The sequence below is a fragment of the Cataglyphis hispanica genome, chromosome 8 (assembly GCF_021464435.1).
Source record: "Cataglyphis hispanica isolate Lineage 1 chromosome 8, ULB_Chis1_1.0, whole genome shotgun sequence".
NCBI classification, from domain to species: Eukaryota; Metazoa; Arthropoda; class Insecta; order Hymenoptera; family Formicidae; genus Cataglyphis; species Cataglyphis hispanica.
This window is the reverse complement of record NC_065961.1, coordinates 2,869,869-2,888,641: the sequence shown is the minus strand read 5'-3', so window position 1 is coordinate 2,888,641 and position 18,773 is coordinate 2,869,869. Positions and strand designations below refer to the sequence as shown.

General features: G+C 37.7%; 1 protein-coding gene across 1 annotated transcript in view; it reads right to left on the bottom strand.

Annotated features, from left to right (window-relative positions):
• Positions 1-18,773, bottom strand: part of LOC126851399 (insulin-like growth factor 2 mRNA-binding protein 1) — an 83,380-nt gene that overhangs the window by 48,836 nt on the left and 15,771 nt on the right. Inside the window, exon 2 of the mRNA XM_050595325.1 lies at positions 13,080-13,143. Coding sequence (XP_050451282.1) covers positions 13,080-13,143 — 64 coding nt within the window. The remainder of the gene's footprint in view (positions 1-13,079; positions 13,144-18,773) is intronic.

Here is an 18,773-nt window from a genome sequence, read left to right as displayed (position 1 = left end):
TGTTGGCGCGCGTATATGTCTGTACTGTATATTATCGATCACCTTGTCCCGATCGACTAATTCCGTTGAATGGCCAATCGATTATCCTCTCGGTCGAGCGTGAATCTACGACGGCTCCCTTCTAGAAAATAAGTGTCTTCCGCCGTTTTTGCCGGAACTTCTTTCCGTTTTAACTTCACTTTAGAAAATTGTGCCGCGAAAATTTCTTCGCCACGATACGCGTTCATATAATATTACAATATTAAATGTAATTATATTTATATAATATAAATTGCGTTAATCGTGCGTTAATTTATGCGGAATTGGAGGAAATGAAATCGAAAAAATAAACATATAGACCGCGTGAGTGAAAATTTTTTTTGCCGTTGCTTACCGGGAAATGCATGCCGGCTTCTTTGTTTCCCCGGTGGTAATTTGAACAAGGTTGGGATAGGTTCAGGTAACGTTTAAGGATAATTAATAGTTGCATGGTTCGTAAATGCCGCTATCATGGAGCGTGCGGCCCAAGTGCGCGTGGGATCGACAAATGGTTTCCGGGCGCATAAAAATTAATGGATTTCAGGCTGGCCTTCGGCAGGACTCTTCGATTTCGATAGAATCGTTCAAGGCCGATCGTCCGGCCGATGTAAATGAAAGGGAAGCGCGTTCTACGCGCACCGAAACTTGGTTTCTCTAACGTACTTTTTTTTGTGTTCAACTATTTTCTTTATCTACTTCGATTTTACAGCACACGCATTACATTGCACTTTGTCTCCGGAAAAATATTATGCCTGTAAGCTTTAATTAAAAAGTATATTGTACTAAATAAATATTATATTTTTACGAATATATTCATTATTTTGTGTAATTATTTTTATTCATGCTGCAGATAATTCGTTAAATAAGTATGTTGGAATTTAAGAAAGTTTTCAAAATTCCAAAAATTTTTTCGTTACTTTAATTGCTTTCAAACTATAAGGAAATGCTTTTAGAATCGTCTTTAGAATATTTTGCCGAAAGATATCTTTTGTGAAGAAACCCTGCTGCGCTAAGATGTGCGTAGAAAATTTTTTTGAAATTATAAAGTTTTCTTTACAACTCTGAATCTTGTATTATTAGTATTATAATGCCAAATATATTCATAACATTCATACGTATTGTTAGATATTTATTGTGAATTATATTGATAAACTTCTCGATATGGGTACAGTTTCGCTTTCCGGAAGAGTTAATCTTATTCGACATCGGCGATTAAATTTCCGATGATTTCATGCGGTCTCCAAAATAATGATTTCGCTATAGCGTATGGCTTTACTAATTGGAACGAGCGCGGAAGCGATCTGGAAATTCTGCGAGTAGTTTTAACCCTTTCAGGATAAAGGAGAGGCAACCTGGACTCCGGATTTCGGATTCGGAGAAGAGATTGCTGCGGGCAGAAGAGAAATAGCGCGAGAGATGGGAAGAGATAACGTTTAGAGGGATGAGAGAGAGAGAGAGAGATATGGCGAGGGAGAAGCTGAGGAGAGAAGGCAACGAGAGAAAGAGAAAGAGAGAGAGAGAGAGACCGCGTGAGGGTGGCAACAGCCTCCGGAATCAATAGCTACCACGCACCCTTGGAGAATTTTCGCATCGGGAGACCGGGAGAAGGATACCTTCTCGGAAAGCACCTTCTCATTCAGGCCGCTCTAACAAACATCGAGGTTCAGTTTTACTTTTCAGTGATTTCGTATTTGCAAGTCAAGTCGATTTATATTTCGCAAGATCGTAATTTAATGTTATTGTTTTGTTCTCGGCGAAAATTTTCAAGCGCACTTTACGTTCTTTCACAATTTCTTAATATTAGAATAAGAAAATAATCTTTCTTATGAATCTCCAATTAAAAATCCATCTAAAAGTGTCTAAAAATTAAAATTAAATAAAGGATAATCCTCCTTATCTATTTCTTAAAGTTTTGAAGTGTTAAGAGTTCCTCGTCTTTAAGCTATTAATCTGTCCAAACATATTAAATAAATATTCTTTTTATTTTGGCGGTTATAACTTGGTCCTAGAGAAACGCTTTGCGTATTTATCACCGCTTTGGTGATATAATCGTTTACTATTCTTTACGTATTGAATTAATTTCACATTTTTTTTTTTGTACACGGATGGGCTGAGCAAGAGAAACGGAAGAGGGTGGAGGAAGTAAGATATGTTGGAAGAGAGAAAGGGAAGAGAAATCACTCACCTCCATCTGTTGCCGACCTGGTCGACTGGAGATTCTGGTAGGGCGGTGCCGCTACCCCTGCAAGCAGGAAAAGACATTCTATAGGATACAAAGGAACGAGGGATAAGGTTATAGAGCGAAGGATGAAGCTAATCGCGTTTTTCGCGATATTTTTCTTACTGTTTCACGCGGAGATACCCTTAATATTATACGAGAAAAGCATATTATTTATATGAATATTAAATGAAATAAGTAAGCATAAATATATAGTACACAAGTATGATACGTATATAAATATAGCAATAATTTTTTAAAGATTTTTCTTTCAAACTTATCAGAATAATCGCGTTTATTAAATAATTATAATTGCTTAAAAATATTTTTCATTACTAGTGCAAATAAATGCATATAAATAAATATGAAGCAAGTGTTATATAAATGTTGCATTATATATAATAATTGTTAATTATATTTTTAATATCATATTAATAATTCATGTGTATATTTATCGTAAATAACGATTTTTCTTTCTTCCTTTTCTCAATCCTGCGAGATGCGTATGTGTGTATAATATACGTAGCTGATATAATTCAAAATAATTCTAAATAAATATGAAATTGATGAGCCGCAATGAGAGGACAGAAGCTGCCGAGTCAGGCTGAATTTCGCGATAGGGAAAAAAGCCTCCGCTCGCTTCTCCAATTAACTAAACCTCTCGCGACGTGAATATTAATCGCGGCGGCGGTGGCGAGAAAGAGGAGGAGGAGGAGGAAGGATAGAATTAAAAACGAGAAAATTAATAATAACCACGTCGGTTCGAGATACGGATCTGCTAGCCGGATCGTTCTGGCCAGGTGCAAGACACCGTCGCGTTGTGTCGTCTCTTCCGTGATCCGTGCATATTCCCGGGTGCCTCCTCCACCGGGGCGTCCTTTTACGCCGGTCACGGCAATTAAAAAGTATCGCCGTTAAAATCGCCCTCGCGCCAGCACGAGCACGCGCCCCACAAGGAATCTTGTTTGATCTCGCGCGAGTTTTCACTTTCGCCGCGCCAATACGAGTACTAATGATCGCGATAAAAGCATTATACGATCTGTAGAGACAGACTTGTTTCTTGATTTTATAAATATTAAAAAATGTATGTATGTAGCTTTTAATTTTTAAATCAGTTTAGTATCCCTTTTCGGGATAGATAAATATAAGAACTAAATGATTCTTGAGATTAAGTATATAAATAAAGGTGGAAAAGTTTTGGAAAAATTTGTCGATATTTTTTCTTTCTTCACCTTACATATTTCATTAAATAAAATTAATGATGAACGCAATATAATATAATGACAATCTATAAATTTCATCATTTATTTTGATGAAATTATCATTATAATGCGAAAATTGTAGACTCGAGTAATTGTAAACTTAATTAGGAAATAATTAAGAATTTATGAAAATGCAAGTTTTTTTTTAATATCGCATAAATATAAATTATAGAAATGTAAAATCGTTTAGATTAAAAGCGCTTCGGAATGATATCGATGCAAAAACATATTGCATCCGGTGCAATTGTCGCAATAACGTAATAACGTTCCGATATTCCGTGGCGGGACGGATTTAAATTCGTAGAGATCGCATCATCAAAACGATTTCACGATCGCGTCAAAGCGGAACGATCGGGATTCGCAAAAGCATCTGACAAACGGCTACTGAAAAAGGCGGCTTAAACCAGAGAAAGGGAAAGGAAAAGACGAGGGGGCGACGCGTGACAATTATTGCACGTCAGCGTGCCTTTATTTCGGAATAATTAAGCAGGGCCCTTTTACACCTGCGGACCACGCGTATCCATGAAATCCGGCGTCCACCCGTGACCGGACATGGGGCTCGATCCGGGAGTCCGATAAGAGATCGATAAGCGGAGGGTAACCGCCTCCGCTTCTTCTCGGTAGGATAAGATGGGAGAAAAAAACAGCCGACGTCACGACGTACAGCGCATTATGCAACGCGGCGAATCTGTAATTAAGATTTTCGCCGTCCTCCACGGCTCTTCCCGGCCTTCCTTTTTCTCTCTCCCTGCCTCTCTCTCTCTCTCTCTCTCTGTCTCTCTCTTTCAAAGAGGGAAAAGATACACGTACGCGCTGTTATTAATTATTAATAAAAGGAATTGCGCATGGTCATCGCCCCAATATTTCCAAACAAAAGAGATTTAAAGCATAAGAAAGCTGACGCATACAAGCCTGCGGCAAATCTCTCAAAAAAAAAAAAAATTTGCCTGCTCGAATTATTTTCATATTAAACAATAGTATGTAGGTATATTTGTATATAATAAAATTTTTGATAGTATAATAAAATTTTAAGATTTTTTTGTATTAATTAACATAATTCTATGTATAATCTATAAAATTTATTCAAAAAAGTGATAAATTTAATAAAAAAATTACTTTAGTAATGCAATTAATGTGTGATATTGTACACATATTCCGAGATTTTTATTTAATAGTATATATTGCATGTATAACGTAAAGTTTTTAAAATTTGATTTATAATCTAATAAAATTGTAAAATATCTTTACTTTGATGTAATTTTATATACTTTCCGCAGAACTTATTAAATTCAACAAAATAATTTTTTTGCCTTATTTCTCGTAAGTATTATATTTGCATTGGGTTCAATGAGTTGGCGCGACGATGCGCCTCGTTTACACTTTAACTCTGGCTATTAATGCAAAATTGCAGGCTCGTCTGCGCCAGGCTCGTTACTGCGAGGGCAAAAGAATGATTAAGCGACGAGACTTCAGAACGCGAATCTTCAGACCTTCACGCTTACCACTTGGGATCTCGGTGACGATAATCGCGTTTTCACCGCGTTACTTAAGAGCAAATTACATTGCGCCCCGCAGCATCCAATCGGTAATTTTTTGTTCGAAACTGCCGGCATTAGGCGTTATAAAGTATAAAGATGCCTTCACCTCGATTTCAAACTTTCATCGTCATTTATGCACTTTGCAATTTCTCTGCTATCGCGATAATATTAATCCATTTCTAATAATAATACGAGATGTTCTTTTTAAATAAAAATATATTTAATGCGATAATATGCACTTGAATATTATCTTTATGAAAAAATAAATATTAAAAAAGAGCGAGTGAATAAAAGATAAATAAATTTCTACAACTGAGCAAACATAAATTCCAGGCGTTCTAAATTATATTAAAAGCATTTATTTGTCAAGAGTATCACCGACACGATATCTGACTGAGACAGCAAAAAAGCAATATATTACGGAATGGTTATAAAATATGCCATTAAATGAAGCAGCTAATGTAATACAATTCGCGATATAAAGATAACGATCCGAGTGCGATTCCGAGGTTTATCTTCCTTAGCATAAGTCAAGCGTTGCGTTTGCATACGTATCCTCCTCGGATCGTCAATCCAAATCGCAATCCTGACTAATTACGCGCATAATTGGCGATTCGTTAAACGTCACGTCGGATATTGTCGCTGACCGTGGCGAAATAAACACGTGCTAATGGTGCGCGTGTGGACGCAGCTGCACGAACGAGGCCCTCTCCTGCCCTCCTCGGCAGGGCTCCTCCTCTCATCGGAACGTCATTCCTCCAGGCTCGTAAGAAGATATATCTGAACAAACACCTCGGAAGGAGATACCCTACCGGGCGGGCGCGTATCATTTTATATCACGTCTCCGTCTGCGCGAATCTATTGTGAGAGAGAAGAAGGGACAAAAGAAAATGCTTTTATCGTTCTACAATGAGAGGGAAAACTTTACGAATGTTAATTATTGTTTTTGAACTTTATTAGAAAATCTCGTATTAGAATTCCTAAAGTTCAGAGATAATTTTTCGATAAGAATTTTTTTGTATACATAAATAGTCTGTTAAAAAAGAGACAAAGATTTCATCAAATATATAATTTATATGTATGTGTGTACATCTATAAATTCATTTATTACACACATATTTAAATTCTATCTAGTAGATTAGTTATAATCTCCAACGTATTCCTACGATCTCATGAAAGCAGATAAATCTCTGAGAGCGGATAAATCTCTCGATTGAGAAGCTTGCGACTGATAAAGAAGGGAAAGATTAGCGAAAGAGCCGGCTGCGCGTTCATTCCGGCGCAACAAGTGCACGTAGGATGCACTTAGAGTCGGCCGGCGAGGAGGTGGGGTGAATCGAAAGGGGTGTAGAAAGATGAAGAGAGAAGCGACGGAATTAAATGCACGAGGAGGGGGTTACAGCAGGCGGGAGAGAGCACGAGATCGGCACGCGCCGAGTGCAACGATTCACTCCGCGAGAAAGAGGGAGAGAAAGAGAGAAGTGAGGGAGGAGGGGGGAGGGGGGAAGGGGAGGATAAGGAGAAAAAGAAAGGGTGAAAGAGCGAAAAAAGGAGAGAAATCGACCGAGAGATGCATCGTAAAGAAGGCGATGGATACTCTTCGTAAAATCCTCAGAACGACATTCCCTACTTCTCCTTTTACTTTTTCTATTTTACAAACGTGTTCGCGATCGAATTTACGGGTAAAAGGTGAAGAGAGGTTCGTTCTCTTCGAACGATAGAATTGCGAAGTTGCAGTTGGAATGCACAGGCGTGTCAATAAGTAAAGTGCATCCGGGGACTTACCGGACTGCACAGGTCGCCGACTGCAGGGGGCCCGGCTATTTCTTTTCTCCATCCCTCCCCCCTATATATATATATATATATATATATATATGTGTGTGTGTGTGTGTGTGTGTGTGTGTGTGTGTGTGTGTGTGTGTGCATATCGTACAACCTGCCGACCTCATACATCGCGAGGTGCAGCGCGGCCTTGTCATGCAAATGAGAAAAGTGCAGTCGAGTGCGCACGCGCGTATGTCCGCACCCCGTCCGATGTTATGCGGAAATGCAAGCGGCGCCGCAAGCGTGCTTTCAATCGTACGTGACGACCGGTACATGCCCGAATGACTCCTTTAAAGCGCTCGATGCAATGTTCTCTGGGGTGGACGAGTGGCGCACTTGCCACTCGTTCAAGATGAATTATCGACGCACATACATGTATGGAATTAATTAACATTATGAGCAAAAATGCGACGCAAATTTCAATGTAAAAAAATTCTTTCATTCGCACTTTTTTATCATAAGTCATGAGCTTCCCGTAGGTCATGATAAAAATTATTCTCAAAATATTTTAAATTTCAATTTCAATATAATTTTTTTATTTTATACTTAAAAAAATGATAATTAATATATATATATATATATGTATATCCAAAATGATCGGACGTTCTTTTAATAGCAAAAGTATAGAGATATAAATAATTTTTTAATTTATTATAGAATTATGAATTATCGGAAAAGAAAGGTTTTTCGACTAAACTTGACATCAAAACTATATTCTTTAGTTATGATCAAAACTATATTCTTTAAGTGAAATTTATTTTATAAAAGAATTTGAAGCCTAGTTATATTACAAAGATATATGATAGAAAAAAATCGATTTCAAACTGACTAAAGAAACTGCTACCAAAAGAATGTTCGACGGTTTTGGGACACTCTATGCAAATCACCAAAGAAATATATAATGTTTTCTGTAACATTAATAAAAATAAGATAAAAAAATGCTTCAATTTTCATAAAAATATTTTCGATAAATCGGAGAAGATAAAATGATGAATCAGTTCGGTGTTGACTGATAGTTTCGTCAGTATTTTCAAGCTGTCGCTCGTTCGATCGGTTTCTGTCCGAGACGCAGTGAATGGAGTAACGCACGCACGCACGGAATAATGCGCATTGCACGTGTTTGCATTGTACGCGGTGCGCCGCAAAACATCGAACGTGCCTTCATCCGCGGCGAGTATTGCGGTCGCGAGACGTCTTTCGTCCGGCATATGCACGAATGATACGTGGAACGATTAGTACCACGTGCCGATATGAGGAATCGTAACGTGCGGCTGTCAATGGGACGATGCGCATGTGTCGACAAGCCGCAAGTGTGGCCGGCAAACGCACGAGTTTCGTAGAATTGTCTCAAGGTAATGCAAAAATTTTTTAAGGATCGAAATAATTTTTAAAAATTTTTAAGCATCGTAGAAAAACGGGTTATTTTCTATAAGTAAATTATAATAACGCATATGATCTCATAATGATTTGATATGGAAAAAGCATGCTTAATTTGGGACGATAATTCTTGTTTAACTTTCTTACGAGATAGGTTGAATTTTTCGTTTTTCATCTCTCCATTGAATATTATAATTGAAAATATATAAGATATTTAAAATTCTTATTAATACGTCACAAGTAAAATAATGAAAAAATGATTGTAACGATCTTTCTTATTTGATTAATTTAATATTTGCTTGATTACATGTACATAGGAAAGAGCATGTCTCAAGTGAGCGCAATCGTTACACTCCGACATATTTACTTTCTATTATAATTTATTAAAGTAATTAAATTTTCCTACTGAGAAGCAAGTAGTGATTGTTTCTCAGAGCTTAGCACAACAATAAAACAATAATAAAACGCGGATAAATTTCAAATTATCGTATTCGATTAAATTCAGAACGCGAAGGGATTAAAAGCAACCGAGGCGCGCATTTCGGCAAAATTGAAGATTCACGAGCTTAGGCATCCGATCGGTTCTCACACTCGCGGGGGCTACTTACGGGCGTAAAGGAGAGAGAAAGAGAAGACCGATGTGTATATGTATATATATATATATATATGTGTGTGTGTGTGTGTGTGTGTGTGTGTGTGTGTGTGTGTGTGTGGTAGGCCGGAGCCAGTTAAAATAGAATCGGGAGCACGGTGAATCCCATGGAGGGCATTGTCGAGGGGCTCGATCTCCAGGAGGGTTGAGAGACAACCCGCGGGCTTAAACTAGTTTCCGCTCGTACCAGTTCGCCACTTCCACACACGCGGGCTTTCTCCTCTTTTTATCCCCCCTCCCCCTCGCGCACCTCCTTTGCTGTTTTTTCTTCCACCAATGTAAGCGCGCGCGCGCGCTAATGTCGCTTTACATTTGAAACATATCGGCTTATATGGAAATGAATGTTTAGCCATGCATCGGCTCCTAAACATCAAGGAACGACGAGCCTCGCCGCTGGAAACGGCGCGTCTTTGACGGCATATATGTATATGCAGAAGACAACTCGGAAGTGATACCCGTTTTCCTGTCTCTCCATCCCTTTTCATTATAGAGAGTATATAATAAACTGCCGCGCTATATACACTTTCGCATCTCGTCTCGCGAAGAGAGGCTCTCTATTCTCGAGTAACGATCTCCCACGGCGTACGATGTTAGGTATAACGACGCGGGATTCTCCCGCGTGCGATCGTTGCAGAAGATCGTTACGTTATCTGCGCTTGTCATATTGAGATTCGCGGCCAAGCATTTGCGGACAATGCTCGTTTAATTTACACTCGTATGTATTTATGATCGTTACCAGTGCTCCCCGCTCGGATAATCTCAAAGTCATCCAGATGAGGATGAGATTAAATAAATGTAAATATGTCTTGGCTAAAAGAAATGCGAAGATGGTTCTGCTTTAAGTTTGTCTGGGTGAAAGGTGATATTATTAAAGAAGCGTTTCATCTATATATCCTAAGAGAATAACAATTTTAACATGTTCATACTTTTACAAGTTTTTAGAAAGCAATTATTTTATCTAAATAATCACCTACATATTTTTATCCGGATAACAGAAAACATGATTCATCGTTAGTAGAGAAAGAAATAATCTGACATGCAAGTATTAGAAACAAATGTAATTGCATTCGCGTTTTGAGATAATTTTTAATCGCTCCTTTAAATTTTTAACTGATAAAAAAAATAATGATTATTTCTTCTATTCTGCAAAAATACTATGTAAAAGACCTAAATCTAGAATTTTCTTTCAGAATTCACATGACCATAATTAACTAAAATATTTCTAATTGCAAGACAACATGATAAGTACATTTTTCACTTACTCAGACAAAAAAAAAATAAAGGAAAAAATCGGATGTGCCAATCTTTTATACCCATTAATAAATACATGATAAAAGATGCAACTGCGCATCTAGATGCGCACATATTATATATTATCCATTACGATTATTTATCATTCGCTCTTTCCTTTCTTTAATTGGCATTATCTTCGGTCGAGCATATTGAATTTGGTTGAATCCTCGGCTTATGCGATGGCACGTTTGCGAGGCATCGATAAGACCGCTTTAAGCTGGACTAAGAGCTGGAGGAGGAGGAGGAGGAGGAGGAGGAGGCGAAGGAAGGAAGGAAGGAAGAGGAGGAGGCTGGCGGCGCGTAAGGGATGAAAGGATGGAGAAAGAAACGGAAAGTGTGAGCGGGCAGGAGATGGTGAAATAACAGATTGCAGTTGTGGCACGAGCGAGAGAGCGCAGCCTGCCGGCTCGCGAGCAAAAGGCAGGTGTCACATTTTTTTCTTTTTTCTTTCCCGAATTGCCCGCCGTCTCGGGAAAGAGGCTGCTGCAGAGGCTCCCAAACTTCGCTACGCAAAAACGTGTCGTGTCTCTCGAGTATTTGGGTTAATAATCCTTCTGGTATAACACCACATATTTTTATTTATTTATTGGAAAAGAAGCCTCCTCGGCGAGTTGTTGTCTAAGATTATTATCGTGCGGAAAATTTTTATGAGTTTATTCTACTCTTGCACAAACAAAAAGAGTTAAGTTAGTAAAAAGAGAAAAATTATTTATTTAGATAGATTAATAAATTATTTACATAATTTAATGTAAATGAGAGAGAGAGAATTGTGCAACGAATAGTTTTGCTGAATTGAAAAAATAATATTTTATGTGGATCTTTGCGTTAAATAAATCATTCAAAGCAGTTACATCCTGATTTTTTTAATCCCAAAATCTAGATAAAGTATTTTAATATATTTATATACATTATATATAAATATATATAAATTATATGCCTTACATATATTATAATAATTTTGTAAATTTACTTGCAATAGTAACGATTATGTTACATGTGTTATACAAGATATTCAATAGGAAAGAACAAAAGAGTTATACCTATTATAATTATTGTCTCGCCAAATAAGCAATTCATCGCACAAAGTACGAAAACTCATCATTCGCAGCACACGAAAATGCCGACCGTTTTATGATAACGCATTAACGATGATATCGCGACTCGGCGCTCCGTTATCAGCGCGCACGTGAAACCCTGCTGCTATTTACAATAAAGATACGTACCATCGATCCGTATATACGTGAGCATGTAAAGAGAGAACAAGTGAAATGTATAAGTATAGCTACAAGTATTTTTTTCTTTTTCATGCACAATAACACGAACACACAATGCTACAGAGTTGGCGCATATGCATACACGATTGCGCATCCAAATTATTTTATTTACGTCAAACATAATTTTGGACTTTTCCTTTTTTGCGTTAAGATAATAATTTTTTGTAATCATAAATTTTTCTAGAAAATTTCACAACCGGATTATGTATTTATCGTTTCCATTAAAAAAAAAATATATATATGTACAATATTTTATTGTATATTTAATTGTAATCATGGCTAGTTTGATTAAAAGTTAATAAACTTTACGAGTTCATAATTTTCGGCATTTAATGTGTAACCAATAATCTTCAAACTTTATTTTAATAATAAGTTAGATATGAATTAAATAAAATTTTCTATTTCGATAAGAGATATAAATTTTTTTATACATATATAGTGATTTTTTATATTTAAAATACATAGCATGCAAAAGTTTAAATGATTTTCTAAATATAGTAAAACTTCTTTATGGTCTCTGCTTTCGTTAGAAGGCATGTTTTTCCTCTTTCCTAGCTGACATTAAATTTGCATAGATATTAAAAGATTCGCTCTAAGGTAGAAAGATCGTTACATTCTTAATGGCAAACATCTTTCTTTTTCCTCGCCATCTCTCTCTCCGAGAAAATTTCGAATAAGAAAAAGAAATCTATGATCGCATCCCCCGATCGGATTCAGGCAAATATGACGGGGGCGCGGAATGAGTTCCACTGCGGGCGATTTAATCCGCGGCGATTTTTGCCCGAGCACGTTTCGCGCACGTTCGAGAGTGAAACTCTGCTCTACACGCGCGTTTTACTCACGTGCGGCCAATTATGCACCTTGTTACGCGCAGTATTACGCGCGCCTGCCCGAATCTCTCTTCTGCGATCGGGCTTCGACGAAGCCCGGGTTAACGAACCTTTTGAAGTTCCGTATGCGCGCGCGGGCAAAGGAAGAGAGAGAGAGAGAGAAATTAAAATAAGCGACGTTCCAAGTGCGATCGGCTCGCGTATTAGCGAGGACGATCCCCGATGGGCCGCTGAACTTAACGATCGAATATTATTAGTAAACAATCTGCCCGTGAAATTTACGGCGATCAATTAGCGGCCAACGGTTGAGCGACTTTATTAATTCCGATCAAAAGCGAACAACAACGATATCACGCGTCACACGCGATTAAAATTTTTCATCATCACATGCGATCCAACGGCATCGGCAGATATATTAAAGAGAGAGAGAGAGAGAGAGAGAGGGAAAGAAGAGACATCGACGAAATAAGATAAAATAACGATAACGTACTACGATGATAATTTTCATTTACGAATTTATAAAAGAATAGAAAAGAGATTTTTATTCCTCTCGTAATTCTTCTCACGATCTCTGTAGAGGCATAACTAATCGTGGTCATTCATTTTAATTTAATTGTCAGAATAATTGTGTACGACGTGATTATTATTTTATAAAAAAAAAATTGGGAAAATAGCTGTAATTGAAAAAGCAGCGCTCGTGGCTCTTTTTGTTCTTTTAAATCTATTATCGCATTATTCAAAAGCCATGCTTTTTCGTTTGCGTGCTCTTAAGGGAGAAATTTTGTTGACTTACCGTTTCTTCGCCGAGCTGGCTACAGACGGCTCTACGACGAGCGAGGATCCGAGATAGGTATATCCTGCAACGAAAAAACAAAGGAACAATTTAGATGCATTCTTAAAGTTGCGCGGAGAATTTATGTGAGCGTAACGATATAACAAGGTGGCCAGTAAATAAAGCGATTACCAATGTCGGACCGAATCTTGTAACAAAATCTACATTGCAACAAAAAGTGTATTCTTTCGTCTATTCGTATACTCAGCAGCTCAACCAAAAGAGGAAAGTTAACGGTTTAGACTGATTGATGTGTAATAATATAAATAGCACAAAATAATTCCTCACACACAATGAGTATAAATAAAATAATATCTATAATTTTATTCTCTTTTTATTATGCGTGAAAAAAAGGCAAAGGTTGAATTATTCTATTATTAAAACTTTCCAAATTTATTTCTTCTTTGTAAACACTTGTCGATATATAATTTGTCGATATATATATATATATATATATATATATATATATATATATATATAATATTAAAATCATATTAAAATTATTTTTGTTTTTACACACATGAGTGTTGTATAAATATATTAAAAATATCTCGTATCTTTCATAAATAAGTCTAAGAAATATTCAGGAAATATTGCTCGTTTATTAACTTTGCGATACGATAATTCTCTTTTATAATCTTAGCACGATTTGTTTTTTAAATTCCAATGCTACTTTATTACATTGCAATGACATGCCACACTCGCTTTAAATTTTCCAATTATATTCTCGTCGCATATAAAGTTCCACGACTGTTTGAGTATTTTCGCCGTGATTTTCTCATGTCTCTCAAGTCGAACGGCAGAATTGGATCATTGGGTCACATCGTACAACCTGTTTGAGCCGCAACCTCTGACCCCGAGGGTTCACGACGAAACGGAGGAGAGAGACGAGGAAGCTTTTCCCATGGAAAAACATAGTGGCCGGACGCCGAGCGCACCGGTTCCGCGCCCGGTCGCTTCCGGGTTCCGGTATCGCACGTGTTCGGTAACGGCGTAAAAATCGCGGCATCAAGCCGACCGAGAAGCTATCACCGGCTACAACCTCACTCATATTCTAATCAGGATCAAAAGGTTATGTGAACCGTCGGGCATTTTGGCGTTCGCGACAAAGACGAAGAAAGGGAAGAGATGGTTAGAAAAAAAGCAGAGAGAGAGAGAGAGAGAGATCGTGCAGATATATACACGGTGCGCACGTATTTCCTTTCGTTTCTTACGTGCCAGGTGTCGTTTACCGGTCAAGCCCATCTAATTTCTCATGACCGGTTCTTCGCCGCGCGAATCGCGAGCAGAATAGAATTCGCGAATCATTCTCGCGCGTCGAGCGGCCGTTCGACTATAAGCGCTCGTTAAGCGAGATCCCTTGCCAGGTATATTGGACTTTTTGCGATTTCAATCGTCAAAATCAAAATTAATCGCTTCGTTCGTCGCTCTTAGTATTCGCATTGTTGTATTATTGATCAATTATAATTGCATTGTTAATTATCCATACATGTATAAGGAATCATTCTCCTTTTTAATACGATTTGTTTATAAGCGATTAATTAATTGATCGGAATAGGAGAGCGATATATAAAATATACAATCAAATAAAATATTGTTAAAATTATAAATTCCCAATTGTAGATTATATATATATATATAATAAAATGTATTTTATATAATTACAAACTAACAAATTATAAGTTTGTGCAAGTAAATAAATATATTTTCTCAAATCTAAGCATTTTCTCTCTTTTGAAACAAAATTTTATTCGTTATAACTAAAAATTAGATTTTTTTGTGGTACAAGAATGAGGATCGAGTGGCAAACTAGAGTTTATTAGATGCGCTCAACACATACATACATCACATGCAATAAAAAAAAATATATATATATATATATATATATATGTATAACGCGGTTGGAGCTGGCTTGAGAGAATTCGAATGAATCAAAAATACGAATATGAAATGGAACAAGGAGAATGAAGTAGCAGAAAAATGGCGCGTTCGCGTGTTCTTCTCGTCAGCGTGAGAGATAAAGAGAGATAGATGGGATGGAAGGAAAAAGAGGTGTAGCATCTAAATAGCTACTTAGTATGTTTCGCGTCAGGTCTCTCCCCTCGCCAGAGTTGACCAGCAGTAATAATATTCGTAAGTGTACCTATATGTATAGAGACGAGTGTGCTCGAAAGACCGCGTTAGCCAACAGGTTTCATGCGAAAGCCAATTCGGCGATAGGCGAGAGAAAGAGAAAGGGAAAGGAGAGTGAAAGAGGAGAGTTGGGATACATCTCCTGACGAGACTTTAATTCGATTCTTATACCGCGTTAAATACGCCGCGTATTTTACGCCCGATTTCACGTGCCGTAAAGATGGGACGAGATTGCACTAGCGGGGTTAACTTTGTCATCATAAAAACCTAACTAAAGCGGAGTTTGACAAGCGATCCGATGATGCCACACAAAGTGACAGCATCGAAAAATATACGATATACAATAGTACGAGAATAATGACAATAGTAATTATAATGGTAATAATAATGTATAGGGTAGTAAAATGGAAATTTTAATTTCTATTTGACAGTAAAGAAATGAAATATTAATAATGTACTTGAATCACGTAATTGGTAGAAATTGACTATATTAACAGACTTTATAGTTGTCAGTATTTAAATATCTGAATTAAGAATATTGCAATGTTAAATGATCGATCATATTGTAATATTTTTCATAAGAATATATGCGATTTGACAAAATATATGAAATTATTACTGCTAAAATTAATATATAAAAATAATTATTATATAGCTCTCTTGTTGAGTTTTTCTAATTCAAATACTTTCATATAAAATTATACGATTATAAATAATACATTAACGCACTATTAATCTTCCTAATTATTATACGACATTTTATTATCTCTGAAAAAATAGTAAATGTTTTTCGTTTTGCGTAAATAAATTTATTTCTTCAAAAACTTTAATCTGAAAACTAATGACGCGTGCTTCGGTATCTGAGTAAATTAATTGGCGTGTAATATGTACGAAAACTTTCTTGAACGACAAGAGGAGGAGTTGTCGCGGCTTCGAAATGGTTCGCAAACTTCCGGGAAAACTCCGGCTCTCTTCGTTTCGGGCGACGGGACACCCGTTATACGCTTAAAATATACCGGCATCTCGTATGGGGCGCGTTGCGAAGAAATGCAGAAACAGCAGTTGCTATGCTAGATGGTACTACTCCCTCCAAAATACGTGCGCACGTACACACACACACAAACACACATACATACATAGATACGTACAAGCATACATTCTTTCTCTCTCCATTTCCTTGCGCGCGTGTTAATAGAGTAGATGCAAGAGAGCGATAGAAGAGAGAAGAAGAGAGAAAAAACGAGGAAAAAGCGAGATGAAGAAAGAGAGTATCAGCTAAAGAGAATAAGATAGGAACGAAGAAGAAACACCGCACATAGAGAAAGGGCGACGAGGATAGAGAGTATTTGGAAAAGGGCAGGGAGGAAGAGGGAGAAAAAAGAGCCACCGCGAGCGGAGGGATGAAGCGGGGGAAGGATATAGAAAGAGAAGAAGAGAGTGAAAACGAGATCGCGAAGGCAGCGAACGAGCACGAGGGATACGAGAGGAGATGATGACGAGTGAAAGAAGGAACGATGGAAGGGCGAGGGGGAAAGCGAGATGGCGCGGGGGCCCCCGTAGAGCTCCGAGTAGAGCGCGCGTGGTCCGGGGTCTGAAAGCGGGTTTTGGAGTCGAGTCTCGCGAGCCGGTGTATGTATTGTATAAATGCGGTGAACGAAAAGAGAGAGAGAGAGAGAGAGAGAGAGAGAGAGAAGCAGGAGAGTAGTAGGTTAGCAGGCGCTCCACTCCCGAGGGAGAGGTTGCTAGCGGCACATCTTGACGAACGAGCAGGATGGCAAGTGCCTTTATAGTGGGTCAGCACTAGACCTGGGCACCCGGCCAGCAGCCTTCAAGGTCTCCTTAGAGTGCGTGGCCTCCCTTTACCCTCTTCACCCTACCTCCCCCCTCCTTCTCTGCCTTGCTCTCTGCCAGCCCTTTTTTTCCCTACAACGAGCGGAGCCGCCAGGTAGGTGAGCTCGCTTCTTCTTCTTTTTCATCCTCTTCTTACCGGTTAGGGTTTGGTTAGATTAGAATGAGCTAGCGGCAAACTTAGGCCCTCTCTCCTCTCTCTCTCTCTCTCTCTCTCTCTATGCGGATGTAGTAGAAATGCCGCGCAACCTACCTAATATATATTCATTCGTTTTCTCTTTCTTTTCGTCTTTTTTTTTTTTTTTGAACCTTCCTTATCGCTCTCGTACCTTGCGAGCGAACGAGTCCCCTGACATACGGAACGGAGTTCGTGATGCTTTAGATTTTTTTATGCATTGTACTTTGTCTCGGAAGATGTGCAAGAATAAATTTTTAAGCGCTGGACGAATATTGTTTGTTCAAAGTTTCAGAGCTTGCTACTAAACTTCATGAAAGACTTCGTTACATTAGAAATTATTTTTCAGATATTCGATCGACTAATATAACTTTGTTAATAAAAAACTGTTTATATAAAAATATACACGTGCATATAAAAATATGTTTTTTTCAAAAATATAGTCAAAAATATTGAATTAATATTTCTCGAAATATTAAAAAAGAAAATGTATCAATTTTTACTATCATCTTTTTTTTTTATACGCGATTAAATCTATTTATCAAATACGCGGGAAGTGACATTTTTATAAAACATTGCCGGATGATAATGTTATGTCTACAGTCGAAAAGTGAGTGTAGAATGACAAACAAGGGCTCGGACGTAACCATATTAAATAACAGCTATTAAACACCGTTCCTTATTTGTCGGTTATTTTCACAGGGCAAACAATTCTTAAGGGAGAGAGATTGCTCGGTCGACGGATGCGAATCCCGGCCGGCGAGGCACATCCGAAGTGCAACGTTAGCGGTTTTCTATCTTGTCTGATGGCGATACGGGGCGTGAAGTTTCTCCAGTAGTCACTTGCCTCTACGCCTGTTTAACTACCCGTTTTTGATCCAAATTGTGGTTTTATACGCTTAAAAAAAAAAACACAACTTTTACATTATCTCATTTCTTCGTTTACTCTTATGAAAATATATTTTTTCTTATATAATATATTTTCGATGCTTATTTTATTCCATGAAATTCATTTTACGCGTTCTTAATTTATTCGTTACATCAACATCATCAAATATTCGGTATAAAAAAAAAAAAAAAGATTTATTTAATTCGATAAAATTACAAGAGACGTTCATTAAATAAATGCATTCTTCGCGCGGGCAACTTAATGATCTTTGCCGGGCATAAATGTGGAATATGATTAAAATTTATTTTTATATATTTGCTGCACGTACACGATTGTCGAGTGACATAATATTCAGGAAGAGGCAGGGAAGTGTCATAGGTGAAGAAAGACGAAGAGAATCCTGAGTACATCGGCTGCCATGAGTAAGTAATGAAATATTTGGGTAGCGCTGTGCGCCTCGGGAACTAGAATGGGAATGGGAATGAGAACAGGTTCCTGTTGCGCATTCTCTCTCTCTGTTTAGGTCGATGCTGAATACCGATGCCGTGGACACGGCGGTTGGCACGGTTAGGTACATAAATTACTATTGGGTTACCACTCTCTTTCTCTC